General features: G+C 42.1%; 1 protein-coding gene across 1 annotated transcript; it reads right to left on the bottom strand.

Annotated features, from left to right (window-relative positions):
• Nucleotides 1-637: 637 nt before the first annotated feature.
• Nucleotides 638-14,185, bottom strand: edem3 (ER degradation enhancer, mannosidase alpha-like 3). The gene is made up of 21 exons (XM_031318270.2): nt 12,803-14,185; nt 12,677-12,722; nt 12,333-12,433; nt 12,042-12,081; nt 11,698-11,810; nt 11,349-11,502; nt 10,538-10,672; nt 9,551-9,656; nt 9,188-9,285; nt 8,765-8,890; nt 8,579-8,662; nt 8,239-8,322; nt 7,747-7,871; nt 6,465-6,636; nt 5,324-5,469; nt 5,066-5,210; nt 4,406-4,597; nt 3,951-4,116; nt 3,367-3,552; nt 2,902-2,949; nt 638-1,779 (listed from the first exon to the last, which is right to left on the bottom strand). The coding sequence occupies exons 1-21, from the start codon at nt 12,889-12,891 to the stop codon at nt 1,394-1,396; spliced, it is 2,742 nt and encodes a 913-aa protein (XP_031174130.1). The 5' UTR covers nt 12,892-14,185; the 3' UTR covers nt 638-1,393.
• Nucleotides 14,186-15,335: the final 1,150 nt, after the last annotated feature.

The raw sequence follows: 15,335 nt of genomic DNA, 5'->3' as shown, positions 1-15,335 counted from the left end.
TTATTAAAAGATACGAGCACTTCTTCTACCACTGCTGTAATCAGTTTGATAGTATTGCTGTGGTGCATACTGAGAATTTTCCAATTAGAGATCTATGTCATGTTGACTCAACTGATTTTATGTGGGTGTCCGCCCACTGTTTATAGAAACAAGTCTCTTGGAAAGGAACTAATTTGACTTTTCATTCAAATATTCCGCTTTCTTGTAGAAGTCAACATGTTTTTACAATTTCTTCTGAAAATCAACAGACATGATGCCAATATGCTAAATATTCTATTAGAGCAGCTTTTACATCATTACAAAGTGGTATAACATTTACGGTTTACATCCTGTAAGTGAAGTAAAATCAGCCACATTCATGAATCTCCATCCTTTACATCATTATTTTTATGAACTGCAACTGCATCTAAACCCAACATTCAGTATTAAAATAGCATAAACTCAAATAATAAACCCAGTCTTCCCATTTTCCCTCTTAATTTTTATTTCATTTCATCAGGTTAATTTAGTGGCTTATTTCTGCTCCTTCCAATCAGTCAACAGTTAAAGCATGACAAACAGATCTCATAGCGCCCTCCTGTGGCGGCGTGTGGGTGTGTCCGCTCCACCCAACGTGGTCCAGAGCCTGTTGTATGTGGGGTGAACCAGAACCTGAGCAAAGCAGCGCTACATTGTTTCAGTCAATATATCTTGACAAATACATATTTACATTGACAGATGACTTCATATATCCTCCAGAAAGCTCAAGTTTGGTGTTGAGTATGTCTACCATAAAGCCTTAAAAAAGATCCTGCAGCTTATTCGATGTCACCGATCCCCACATGAATTAAGTCCTTAACTCACATCGATGTGTACATAAGATTAGGCCCAGGATCCCGAAGATAGTAATTGTATTATCACAAATAATCATCACATTGAAAATAAAATGAATTGGTCGGTGGATTAATTAGTAGTTGTTGGACCAGCATTAATTTGAGCAAAAAGGAGTCAGAAATGCATAGAGAGAGAACGACAGTGTGAGAAGGAATTTGGAATGGAAAGTGAGACGCTGTTACATACAGTCTGGACTATGTCATTCATTAGGGCTTTGTTATGACAGATACACAGAAACTGTATGAGAAAGTGAGGTAAGAACCCTGGTCTCTTATCCATAAACAAACTTTCAGGCTAAAAAGGACTCCCTTATGGTCCAGAGATACAGTATGCGGGCTGCCTTGGCACATGACACCATTAACAGAGAGCAAGAGAACAAACAGTCATGAAAGACATCTCCCCAGCATCCTCTGAGTTCACCAGATTGAGACTGGTGACTTGTGAAGACATATTCCCTCCAGGTTTCTCCCCCACAGTGGGATCAAACCGCAGTCACAGGGCACGGCACGCCCAACGACTGTCAGAGCTCATCCTTCTCCATCTGCTGGAACACCTCCAAGTCTTCCCGCCAATCAGCCATCAGTTCATCCACTGACTGGCTGCTTGAGTCTGTGTCGCCTTCAGGCTCCTCTCTCTTCTCAGAGTCTCTCTTCTCTTTGGACTCTGCCAAATCCGCCTCTGCCTCTGCCTCTGTAGGACTGGCTTCCTCTTCCGGTGGTCGAACTTCCTCTGCAAGACTAGTGTCCTGATCTACAGGACCGACTTCCCCCTGTGATGGAGTAACCTCCTCAGGAGCCAATTTGCCTAGCTCCAATTTGCTCTCTTGCGATTGGCTAATGGGTTCAAATGAGGTGGGAGTTGTTGCCTCAGTTAAGCAGTCTTCCTTCGCTTCTTGCACGTCCATACCTAAAAAGAAAGCAGGGGTGTGAGGCACACAAAGATCTTTTCCTCCTCTTCAGTCGGTAATCTATACAACGTGCCCCCTGGTAGCCCTTCTCAGTCAAAAATAGAACCGCTTTCATCGTGAGGCTGTTAACTACAGTATAACAGCATGATGCTGATGGTGAGTCATGTTTCCCACAGGATAAAGCCTTTCTCACATAGTTGCACAACCAAACTGAGAGTCAACTGTGAAAAGAAATCTGGCAAAAAGTTATACTGTGACTTTTGCACATATCTGGTTAGGAAAAAAAGTGTATATGACCCGTTTCTAAAAGTGTAGCCGCTTTTTTAACTGCAGCTTGTATATGTGTTAAGGAACGCGTCGGTGATGTTTATTAATACAGTCGAGGGAATACACCGAGGACTGCTGCAATGACTATAACACTGTATAATTCAAGTACAGATAGGCACAAGCGATCTGGTCATTATTGTGTCCTGGTGGCTTTGTGGTTACAGAGACTTGCCATAAATCAAAGGATCTGTGGTCAAGTGTCTATTTTGGTAAGCAACTTGTATGCTAAAGCATGCAGTCCGATCTCTAACAGCTCCTAATGTGCGGTTATGCAGCTGATCCTGTTCCTACAGCCAGGTTACTTACAATGATATTAGTCTCAGTTAAAGCTTCTTAGCATTAGTTACTCAAGTTTGCCATTTTATAACCTGAAACACAGCTGAATATATTAAAGTAATTGTAGGTTCAAATCAAGACAAGCTCACCAAACACAAACTATGACAACTTTTCCCAGAAACCACGTAAAAACACTGTTAAATGGCTTGGGTCGGGGTCATACCCTGCCTCACTGTCCAGCCGTGTCATGTGTAACTATTGGTTGGCTCCAGTGACCAAAGAGACATAAAGCGCTGTCATGTCCCAAGCTTCCCCAAGGGGAAAATCAAAAAAATGACAATACTGTGACTGCACTAAGCTTTTCTATCAAACTAAAATAATCCTGTGGTTAGAGGGCCGAGTGAGAGGGAGGGACGGAGAGATGAAAGCATGACTATGAGGAGGGAAAGCAGAGATAAAGGAGAGGGAAAGTGCGGAATGAGAATAACAGACAAAGAAAGAAGGAAAAGAATACTTACTGCCCTCAATCAGGATGCCAGGAAGAGGTTTACCTTTGAATATGGTTTCTGCTCATCCAAAACGGGAGAAGGTAATGAAAAAAAGAAGAGAAACCAAGAAAGAGAGGAGAGGAAAAGCACTGTTACAGTCCACCACATGGAATAGAGGGATTTGGCAAATGAGGAAAAAAAAGAGGAATAGAATGAAGATGCAATATTGATAAGAGTGTAAAACTCCACCATGCACCATTATAACCACAGCTGGTGGGTGGCTTTGGAATGAGTCACGATCTTTTAGGCTTCAAATAACGCCTGAATCCCTACATCTCATCTTTATTTCATCAAGCCGGGGCAACGTAATGAGGCTTAGTCAGCGGAGAGAGAGATAAGCACGCTGATGGCATCAATCTTCTCAGGAGCGATAAGTGAAACAAAGAGAAGAGTTGTAACATTTAGGGAGGCAGATGTGAGGGAGCAATGTCACACCTCTGTCTCTGGCTTTGTCGCTCAGCAGCACCTCCACCTCTCTGTACTCCTTCAGCGCCTCCAACAGGATGTTGCCCTCCTTGTGGAAGAGGAAGAGGAGAGGCATGGTGATGTCATCTGTGCTGCGGCCGTCCCCGGCCATCTGAAACAGGGGAGCTGTGTCGCTGCTGCTGCCCTCGTTGTCATCTGGAAGGAGAGGAAAGGAGCAAAAAGGAGATGAGTGGGTGAAAGTAGAGCTGAAAATGAACTGACATTAACAACTCTGATATGAGGTTAATCCTTAAAGTAATTTAACAAGGGAACATTTTTCACTATTTTGTAGATTTAACGATGAATGTTATTTATTGAAAAGAAAATATAGACAAGAGATTGTCATACAGGTTTATGTGTTGTTAGAAAGGTCTTATATAGATGCAGATTATTATTATCAAGTTTAATTGAGTTTTGCTTTATTATCAAGTCATCATGTAATGTGCAGGACCCTATTCGACTGTCTGTCCTCAACATAATCCATTTATCGAGCCCTAATCTAGTCACTGAGCGGTCATCTTCCTTGTCTTGTGTCGTTAGCGGCTCGCACTCACCGATGACTATGCCTCCGATGGCGCCAGCCTTCTGGATGTGTCGGGCCTTCTCTGCAAACATGCACTGACCCCTCTGAAGCAGAGCGATGTGGCCCCGGACATACTCCGCATTGGTGATCTCCGCACAGCCGCTGTAGGGTTCAGCCACAGTCACAAAGCCTCGTAACTGCACACGGGAGGAAAGAAGCGTGACGGGTGAATTCTTGCAAAGAATGAAGGAACACATTTTTATATTATGGGGTGGAAAGTGCTGCAGTTGTCAACATGTTCTCTTCTGGTGCTAAAACCATGCACTCATTTACTCTTCCGTTTGAATTCGGATAATATTCGGAAATTATTCTAGGAAAGAGGAAGAGCCCGCTTTAAAATACCTTGGAAAAGTGAGTGGCTCTCTTGGGAAAAACATACAGGAGGACAGTTAAGTGCCCATTTGAAACCTGGCAAAGCCCACTCACCCCTGTGGAACTTTTGGACAGGTCTGTGCCAAACTGTGCTGGGCCGGCGGTCAGCACAACTCTGCCAAAGAATGGATGTGAGACGATCTGAATGGCTCTGGGAGGCAGCTGCTCTTTCTGCTGCTGGCTGGACAGCTCCATCATCTCCTGCATGAAACGCACGCCGTCCTCTGCTGCTACTGCACTCACCGCCTAGGTGTGGGTGTGCCAAAGTGGGAGAGGAGAGGAAAAGAAAAGAAAAGAAAAGAGGATTTTAAAAAGTCAGGATGGAAAGAACACCATGAATTGTAGAGTTGGGACAAATAATCTATCCTCCATTACACAATGGCACCAGTATCACAGTATGTTCTTCTGCTGTTTTACATTTAAATAATAGTACAAATTCACACGCTGTTGCATGTTTTCATGCACTTCATGACAAATAACTATCTTCACATTTTAAAAAGGTAGTTTTTCCTAATTGTCTTGCAGCATTCCTGCATATGTGTGCTGGAAAAGTAACAGTGCTGTATCATTCCCATCCCTAGTAATTGGAGCGAAACAGCTGAGGAGTCGCATACAATTAAGAGACTAAATTATTTCAGCCTCGGATTCGGTGGTTTTTAAATCAAGCACTGACGAGAACATGCAGATGTTCATCTTCGTTGCTAAACTGTTTACCTGTGTAGCATGCTGGACCAGCTGCACCCTTCCATCTTTCAGGTGGATGAGACTGACTCCCATTCTCCTCAGCAGCTCCAGATGTTCAGGGTTGTTTGCCATGAAGTCCTGAGCCCTTAGGGGAGGACGGCCCATACCGGGCTCTCTGAGAGGAGGGAGAAGAGCAACAAGTTAAAAACATGAAGGAGATACAGCAGTTAGGGAAAATAGATCACAAGTGCAGGCACATAACCTGGTGAAACCTATATGTATACATACCTGTAAGGAGCAGGGCGGGGGCAGCTCTTGTCCACAGCACTACGGATTGGGTCTCTCAAGTTACCAGGATAGGCGGGGTCAGGAAACAGGAGGCGAGTGTTAGGGCAGGTCCAATCAAAGTTAGAGTCATCCAGCTCCTCCTCTGACTGAATTATAATGAGTATAGTACAGATTCTGTTAGGAACTGGAATGTGTACATGCTTTCATTAATTTGTTAGATTTTAGTTATGGTATTGTGTTGATTACGCCCTACTACGCCCTACTCCTACGCATTACTACTATGCCATGCTATGCATTACTACTACGCCCTGCTACACCTTACTACTACGTCCTGCTATACCTTCCTACTACGCCCTGCTATACCTTACTACTATGCACTGCTACGCCCTACTACACCCTGCTACGCATTACTACTACGCCCTACTACTATGCCCTGCTACGCATTAATACTACGCCCTGCTACGCATTACTACTATGCCCTGCTACGCATTACTACTACGCCCTGCTACGCCTTACTGCTACGCATTACTACTACGCCCTGCTACGCATTACTACTATGTCCTGGTACGCATTACTACTACGCCTTCTACGCCTTACTGCTACGCCCTGGTACGCATTACTACTACGCCCTGCTATGCCTTACTACTATGCACTGCTACACCCTACTACTACGCCCTGCTACACCTTACTATACTACTACGCCCTGCTACGCCCTACTACTACACCTTACTATACTACTACGCCCTGCTACGCATTACTACTATGCCTTACTATACTACTACGCCCTGCTACGCATTACTACTACGCCCTGCTACGCCTTACTACTACGCCCTGAACTGCTACAACTATTATTACTAGTCATAGTTCCATGTCTTTACTGTTACTATAATTGCTACTTTTCATCATACCCCCAACCGGCACCGGCAGATGTCCGCCCACCAAGAGCCTGGGTCTCTCCGAGGTTTCTGCCTAAGAGGAAGTTTTTCCTCGCCACTGTTGCACTAAATGCTTACTCTTGGGGGAATTATTGGGTCTTTGTAAATTATAGAGTGTGGTCTAGACCTACTCCATCTGTAAAGTGTCTTGAGATAACTCTTGTTATGATTTGATACTATAAATAAAACTGAATTGAATTGATTACCGTTCTGTTTGAGGGAATAGATGAAGAGTGAGGGGCTGTGGAGAGGGACAGGGGCAGCAGGTGGGCCTCGGTTGTGAAGATGTAGTCCTCCACGTCAAACGGTAAGTCCTCCGCTTCAGCAAACAGCAGGAACAGGTATTTGAACATCTCAGCAAGGAAGAAGGAGTCCATTCTGACAGGAGAGATGAGGTGTAAGATTATCAGGCACAGGGCTAGCACTGCTGGTTTATTTATCAAATAATCATGTAGGATGTTGCAGCGCAGAGCCAGACTTATCAGCAGGCCAATATTTGTTCACATTATCAGCTTATTGTAGGGACTGTAATACAGTAACAAACGGCATATGTTATGGGCGGATATGTGGTACAGTCATGTTTTCTAGGCTGCATTTTTATGTGTATTTACTTACTCCATGTTTGAGGCCATTACTTGTAACGTGATTATTCTGATAGCATAAGTTTTTATTTTCTTTGCAATAAAAAGAAAGAGAAAAAAATCATGGTATGAATTGATGTAGTCTAAGTTATGTTTTAATCACCAAAGTCAGAAATGTCCCTTTTTAAATCATCAACTATCAACCTATGGAAAAGTGCATCAGCACAAATATCAGACGTAATGACCTCAGCGCCACAAGAACTAGGAGAGTGACTAGGCAAGGTGTGATTTCTGTTTGATTATTTGTTGTTGGTTTTTTTTTTTCCTCGAGACCGCCGAGGGTGGGGGGTGGGCGAGGGTTTTTGTTCTTGTGCAGTTTCTATTTCTCTGTTCTATTCTGTATGTTTGCATAAAAACATTTAAAAAAAGTTGATCTAAAAAAAGAAAGAAAAAGAAATGTCCCTTTTTGTATTGTTCTTGATAATAAATAGTTTTGTTTTTTTAAATTCCTTTACAAATAAAGTTAATTGTTAAAATGTCCTGCTTCAGTACACGGCTTTGTCACAACTCTTTCCCTGCGAATAATCTGTCTTTATATTATGTGTTAAAGTAAAAAACAAACAAATAATCTATCACAGATTTTACTCTTATACATCAATATTAACCTCATTAATTCAGTATTGGTCAGGCTCAGTGATCATTAAATAATAATAATAATGTAATCTATCCCACTATTTAACCATTCCTACCTTTCACTCATACAATGCTTTACATACCATCATCTCATGGTATGTTAATCTGATGTTATAGTACAGTATACTAAGCATGCCTGAATAGTGTCTACAGTGGACATTTAGTAGTGCATCATCATGCAAATCTTACAAATACTGAGTCTTTATGTTTTCACCTGTCCTCGTGGCTGCCAGTGCGTACGTCCTTCATTGCAGCGAAGCCGCAGGGAACACGAGCAAAGCGGTTGAGGTTGTCCAGGATGGTGCGACCTGCCTCCAGGTAATACGGGTCTCCTGTGGCCTGGGAGGATGAAAGGACAGTGGTGTGATCATAACACAAGACAGTACATCAACTATAAAGAAGGCTCCAGTGAAATCTGATCAGACACAAAGACGTAACTTCCACTCCTAAGACGGTGTTTTACCATATTAACTTCCTTTATACATTTTTTACAAGACACCAGAATGCCAAAGGCAAAGTGTTGGAGGCTGCTTAATAACTGCAGAAATGGAGATTGTGTGTCTGAAATTATTGCAAATGAGTCCCAGTGCAATTGCAAGTTAACATAATTAAACAACATCTGGTGCATGATAATAGGCATTTACCTCTGTACTGTGGCAGTGAAAAGAGAACATCTGCATAGTGTCAAGCTTCCTTGATAAATTACCTTGTAAAGGAAATAGGTGCTCTCTGCAAACTCAGGCCTCAGGGGATGCTGGGCCCAGTGTACCCTGAAATCAGTAGTGAAGGCCTGGGAAGAGACGGAGAAGGACGAAGGGGTCAGCGCACCATCCAAAGCATTGTAATTAGAACAGACAGACGTAGCTAAAATGCAGCCGTGTCGTGTGAAATGCAAGCTTGTTCACTTCAGAAGAGTTACGGTTGACAACAGAAGTCTTATGGGGTTATTTGACTCCATGGTCAAATGACACCAAGTCATTTTTTGTGGAGCGGTTAAAGTCTAAGATGTGGTATTTCATGTTGGATACACAAGAGAGACAGATTACCTCTGGGAGGAAGTTGTGTTTCTTTGTAACTTGATACAACATCTCATGAGTCTCGATGGCAGGACGGATATCTCCCTTCAACACCTGAGACATGTACACAGTATAAACAGTATGCACAGTGTTACTAAAATGGCACAGGCCAATATAAGAACAGTAAAACCTTCACTTCACATGATCCAATCTGACCTGCAGTCCAGGGAAGAAGGCCAGCAGAGAGTCCATCCAGGTGCGAGCGGGAAGCAGAGGTTTGTGGATGTGGACATCCAGCAGAAGTGGAGGCTGGCTAATGTACTTCATTATAGATGCATAGTGCTAAATGGGGCGTACAAAGTGGAAGGATTGAGGATATAATAACAAGTCTTATAGTGCTCTTTGATAAACACAAAAACCAATGGGAGCCTGAGGACTTAAAATATTTGAGGCATTTCTTTAACTCCTATGTTGGAGAACTAAACAGAATCCTGAAATGCATAAACATAAAAGTAGAATGCTGATTTATGTTGGAGATGCCACTATGACAAAATGCTATTATGCAGACAGAGAGGCATCAAATTACTCTGTATAAGTGTGTGTGCGTGCGTGCATGCGTGTGTGCGTGCGTGTGCTCACAATATTAAACCGCTCCAGAAACAGGTCATCTCCCAAGAGGATGTAAGCCTTTAGCAGGTATTCATAGTACGAGTCAATTCCCGCTCCCACTCCGCTGTCTGGGACAGACAATCATACATCACTTTATAACACAAGAAAAATCAGATGGCAAACAAATGTCAACCCTCTGTGCAACCAAATCCTCTCTCAACCAGACAGAAAGATTGTACCCCCTATACTTAATTTACCCTTTCCCGTGTCCTTGGCTCCTCATCACTCCATATCTGCCACCGTCTCCTCCCCTCTTCCACCACCCCTACTTCTCTCAACACTCCATCCACCCTCATCATTTACTCCATCCTCCATCCTGCCCCCCTCTCTCACCCCTGCGGACCCACTCTCCGGAGTGGATGTTGATGGTGGTTCCCACCAGATTGCTGTTTCTCTGTCTCTTCTCCCACAGAAAGTCCAGAGCTCTCCGGGCATGGGCCTGTGTGTGTGTGAGGAAGGGTGCATTATTGATTTTGTAAAAGTTAAAAATAAATCAATCTGCAGTAGCTGTCTACTGTTAGAAAGATCCCAGTGATTGACTCTGTGCGTGATCAGCAGTCTACTGCTGCCAGGAAGTGAACCAGTCCAAGGCTCCAATATCGTTGCACAGGGTAAAATATCAAACTCTGAAATGTTTCGGTATAACACTGCAGCTATAGGATCCCTACCTCTCATAGACATTTGGGTTTTTCTGCAAGAGGCGGGTTGATTAACAAGCCAAAAATAAAAACTCAGATCTCAGTGAATACATGAGATAAATGACAGATACAGTATTTCACATAATCAATCAAATCAAACAAGAGGGTGGTTTCATAATAACAATTGTCTGCATCCTCTAAAAAAAATTGAAATGACAAAGTATAACCTAGATTACAGATAAAGGATGAAATACAAGCCACTTGTAAGATGTGGCTGTTCAGTGGCACAGCTGATGTTGCTGATATGACCTCGCAGGAGACCCACAAGTTTAGTTTTGTGTTTAAGAACAGTTTTGCTGAGAAATAATTAGCTGAGGTTATACATTTTTAGTCAAAAAATTAAGTATTCTTTATAACCATTTTGCTGTTTAGATGACTAAAATACAAATCTTCCTCATCTATACTTCATCAACAGCTTAAATCTGTAGACCATGATTGTTGATATTTAAAATGTTTTTTCTCCATAACAATGTGGACAAGAAAAAGCAGAAATAATAATATTTTTCTTTTTTTTTTTTTTTACACATCTGCTTTAAAAAAAAAAAAAGTTGCCCTAAATCATAGATGACAACATGTTAATGTAGACATAGGAGGATCTTATCATCGGACGTAAATGTGATACCTCAAACACAGGATCCCCAGTGAAGCGACTCAAGGCAGCAAACTCCAGGATGATGGTTCCTGCACACGCAGTGCAGGTGTCTGTTTCTGTGCCCGTTCTTGTCTCAGGACCCCTGACACCGTACTTCAAGTTCACCTGTCAACCAGAAGAAAACAAAACAAACATTACACAATCCGTTTTTAGGGTCACATTTGGTTTGCAAGAGATTGTGCATAAAAAAAAAAAAACCTGAGTCAGACATGAAAAAATATCTGCGTTCAAAAGCTGTGACAGCTGCGAGCAGAGCAGTGAAGCAGAAAATGGAAATATGTAGTCACATCCGAGAAGTTACAAATGTCAATTGGACAACCCTGGAAGTGTGTGAATAAGCTTATGTTTTTTTTTTTTTGTTTTTTTTTTTGGTAGTACATATATTATCAAATATGTTTGATATAGAGATTGTTAAAACAGGATCTTAATTAACAAGAAGGTTTTTAATTTTTTGTCCAACATTTCTATTAGTAAATGCATCACTAATATCTCACTAATCATTGGCTTTAACTCAGTAGGTTTCTTCTCCTTTCAGGTAAACAGACAAGGTCTTTATGCTACATTACTCTAAATAAAACTCCATTTATTTACAAGAAACCATGAACAGAATTTGTTTTTATCCCATATTGAAACTATGGAACTACCAATGACAAGACACACACAAGTATGTATACAATTCTTATTTTATATCCGCACCTTAAACCCACTACAGCACATGCAGGTTTGTTTGTGGTATTAGAGGCTAAATTTAGGTTTTTCTGCCTGTGTGCAGTTGTCTCACCCTGGGATAGGGCAGGCCACTACTGGTGTTGAAGGCTGGCAGCAGTCGGAGACCCAGGTCTTTGGCCATATGTAGGAGCTCATCCTGGTACCACTGCATGTGTTGACCTCCCTCCTTCAGCATCACAGCCATGGAGTGCCCTCCCAACAGACCTCTGAACACACGCACACCCAACAACCACATTACAAAACAGCATAATCCAGTGATTTCTTAACACTTGTGTGTTTTTGGACAGCTGTTCTGTTAGCTACCTGTCAGAGGGGAATCTTTGTGTTAAATGTGGCACAGTGCATTCATAGTTTATTTAATAACCATTAACAGGCGTGTTAATAGTCTAGTCCAATCTCACCCAAGGACTCGAATGTTGGTTTCAAAGACCGACACCACAATGTCATTGTCCAGCCTCACATCTGACAGCACCCTTCTCACTGCCGCCTCAAACTCTGTCGTCTTGTTCAAAAGCTGGCAATGAGAAATAGTACACGACTATAAAAAGCTGGCTTAATTATAGACTACTAATATTTAAATAAGGAATTAATTTAACATTGACATTTCTCTCTAAATTCTGTGAAGGACTAATACATCAATGCCTCCACTGTGTTCTGTCCTATTCATTTAAAAACAGTCTCAAAATAATAACCCAAATCAATTACTGTAAGACAACCCAAAAAGACACCCAAAACCAATACCCACCACCAGAGTATCCAGAGTGTCTATGAGGGTCAGAGAGAACCTATCAGAGGGAGAGAGAAAAAGTTTAGCATGGGTGTTGATTGTCCCTTGCGATAATTAATGTAATATAATCTAATTATAATTTATGTAAACATCATTCAATGTAATAATGGTTATTCAGCAAGTATAAGTACAATCTGGCTCCGCCTTCCACCTCTAGCAAGTGCTCAACCAGGTGTGGTAATGCGTGTCTGCACTTACGTCATCATCGCTTCATTAGACCTTAAGGGACAAAGGCAGCATGCTACTTACTTTCCCAGAGCGTCGTCTACGTCACCTCGACTGGGTTCAAGCCCACGTACTCTTCCTCTGCATGTTAGTGGCATCAGCTCATCGGCTGGGTATGCATGGTCCTACGAAACACACACAAACACAATTCAAACACTATGCTTTGACGTACACTTATTTATTTATTTTCTTAGGAGGTCAGCTCAGTCTGATTAGATCTCAGTCATCTTAAAATGGGTAGGGATACAAAAAGGGAAATTGTCCTGATCACCTAATAAGCTGCTCAATTGTCCTGAATCAAATCCAAAAAGACTGAAACTAGAAATGCCTATTACTGTGAAGGAATCCAGTGAAAACAGATAACTTACCATATAATTCTGATATGCATGGTCAAACATCTCAACCACTTGGTTCCTTCAGTGAGGGGAAAACACAGACAAAGGTCAGCTTAACATGTTTCACTCTGAGGAAGCTGTGTGTTTTTCTCAACTCACCTCAACCTGAGCTTCTCCTCCCGTGACATGGCTTGTCCGAGGCTGCATAATGCTCCGAGTAGCATCAATGAGAACAGTACAGCCGGCATTGTGGTAGGTGGGCAAGATCGCAGCAATATACATAAAATCACAGTTTGGCTCTCGGTCAGTCACAGAGTAAATACCTAGTCATTACCACCGCCCTAACCAAACAGCTCAAACCAACAAAAACACTTAAGAAACATGAACCTACACCAACCCATTAATGTTTTACCTCTGAGATCATGATATAGCACGTTTTGGCTTTGCCTAAGATGTACCACTTAAACATCAATAGGTACAGAAAGCATCATGAAATCATGTTAGCTTGTTGCTGAATCTTGGCCACCTACACTCCATCTGTGTTGCTCAGCAAACATCCAAAACACGACTATAAGTCAAAGAGTTACTATGTACACTGTGCGCTTTCATATGTGCACTTACGGCCAAAAATGCTATTAAATAGTTAGGAAGGTTGTTATTTCAAGTAACCAGAGATCGAGGTGTAAACTGATAGAGATGTACCAGGCATTAGTTCTAGTGCAAAGCTAATCCACGTCCCGTGAGCAGGTTGTGAGTCACACCTGTTTATTTTCCCAAACTGTCAACCGGACCTATTGTACACGTGTGACACGTTGACACGTAACGTTACACGTTACATTTAACTCTGCCCCAAAGCAAACACGCTAAATCAAATTAATCTTGCGATCTAAATATGAAAGTTACAATAATTTTATGTTCTAGATGTAGCTAGTCTTCACGCATTCGCGATCAAGGAAACGTAGTCATTTTAGTTATCACGACACATTTTAACATTTGAGACTCACTGTAAACCAACGTAGTCGGGCTTGTTCTGTGTTAATAATCCCCCTCCACAAATCATGTAATTTACTTACTCCACACCATTATATAGCTATATCTATGACTCCACACACTATCTACAGCCAATTATTAAACCAGAAGTCAAACCAACAGCCTTAGGGAACTCCTGTTCATACCAGCTCCTGTTATCACTCTGATGTGTCAACTGTAAACTTTTAAAGATATAACTTAATAATGTCCTCCTCTTGACAGTTCTCTTTCGTAAACCAGTCAGACAAGCAGCCGAGCACTTGTCAGGGTTTAATTAGCCAGTTAGCCAGCTGAGCTAACTGGCCGAGCTGGCGACAACGGACAAACAAATAATATAAGAAAAATCCATAAAAACCGTGTCCATTGTTGAGAAGTGGATCTGACCGAGCTATCTTTTTTGCCCTTCGTGTTATAAAGTGGACAATTTCGCCGTAAGCTTCTGTTTCGCCAAGCTAGCCAGTCTTGAAATACCGGATACCGCTGCGATGAAAACGTCAACAACATCCGCTTCCTGTAACGTTGTGGTATTGTGCCCTGAATCTTACTTCTCAGGTAGCATTTTCTCGCAGGCTGAGTAAATCGCCCCTCGCTATTTACAGACGTAACTCTAGACACGATGAGCTGTGTCCCCACTAATAAGCATAAATAACCTAACCTAAGGATAACCGGTAGTTAATGGCTTTTGAGGTGAGTTACACAAGTCGTTAGTGGCGTTACCTGAAAGTCAAGGTTAGGGAAATAAAAACACTATTGAGACATTTCACCAAAGAATTTCTAATAGACCCAAGACCGGTGTTGTGCCGAAAAAAGACTGCCTGCCGAAATACGACTGCACACCGCTAGAGGGCAATGTTGGTCAGTCTAAAATAGTTATGTGCACCAATATTAACCCCAAGCTTCTCCTCGGACTCCGCGAACCTCCTATGGCGCCATTTTGATGATAACAAGCCATCACCTCCCGTTAGCATTCCATTGACTGCCATTCATTTTGGCGCCACTTTCACAGCGAATAACTTTACATCTGAAGCGTTTAAAGACTCTATTTGTCCCTTGTTTATTTCTAAAGAAACACGACAATGTATAAAAGGCTCCATTACCTTGTACCTCACGTTATGGCTCCGTAGCAGACGTTTTTATAAAAATAGGCTAACGATTGTGTCATAACCACGCGACTTACTGTCGCATAGTAGAGAAATTGCCGTACAGTACATGAAAAGCGTGCAGGCAGTTTCGTCTCACATTAGCTGTTTAAGTGTAATTACTAATGTTAACTAGCATTTTAGATAGCAATAATTAGCCTGTGCCTATGTTATCTCCTTACATATACGTAGTACGCTCTCCATCTCTGCAAGATTCGGAATGATTGAGATTTCTCTTGGCACAGCTACCAGAAGACTTACAACTTTCAGACACGTTGCTCACGGCACATCTACGTCGTCTCTCTCAGTTGGAGGCTGCGCAGTAACGCTCAGCGCTCACTGGAAAAGTGCTTCTAATATCCTTCACTGGTCTCCGTGCAGAGCAACGGGATCTGTTGGTCCATTCTTATATACTGTCTATGATATTAACTAGGTCATTTTTGAAGGGCTGCAGCCCCAAATGTTTTTATTGTAGCCCCAAATGTCAGACCCGTGCGTCGCTTTGTGTCCGTTCTGTATATAAA

The sequence above is a fragment of the Sander lucioperca genome, chromosome 11 (genome assembly GCF_008315115.2).
Source record: "Sander lucioperca isolate FBNREF2018 chromosome 11, SLUC_FBN_1.2, whole genome shotgun sequence".
NCBI classification, from domain to species: Eukaryota; Metazoa; Chordata; class Actinopteri; order Perciformes; family Percidae; genus Sander; species Sander lucioperca.
Note: the sequence above shows the minus strand (reverse complement) of the source record. Positions and strands in the feature narration are given on the sequence as shown.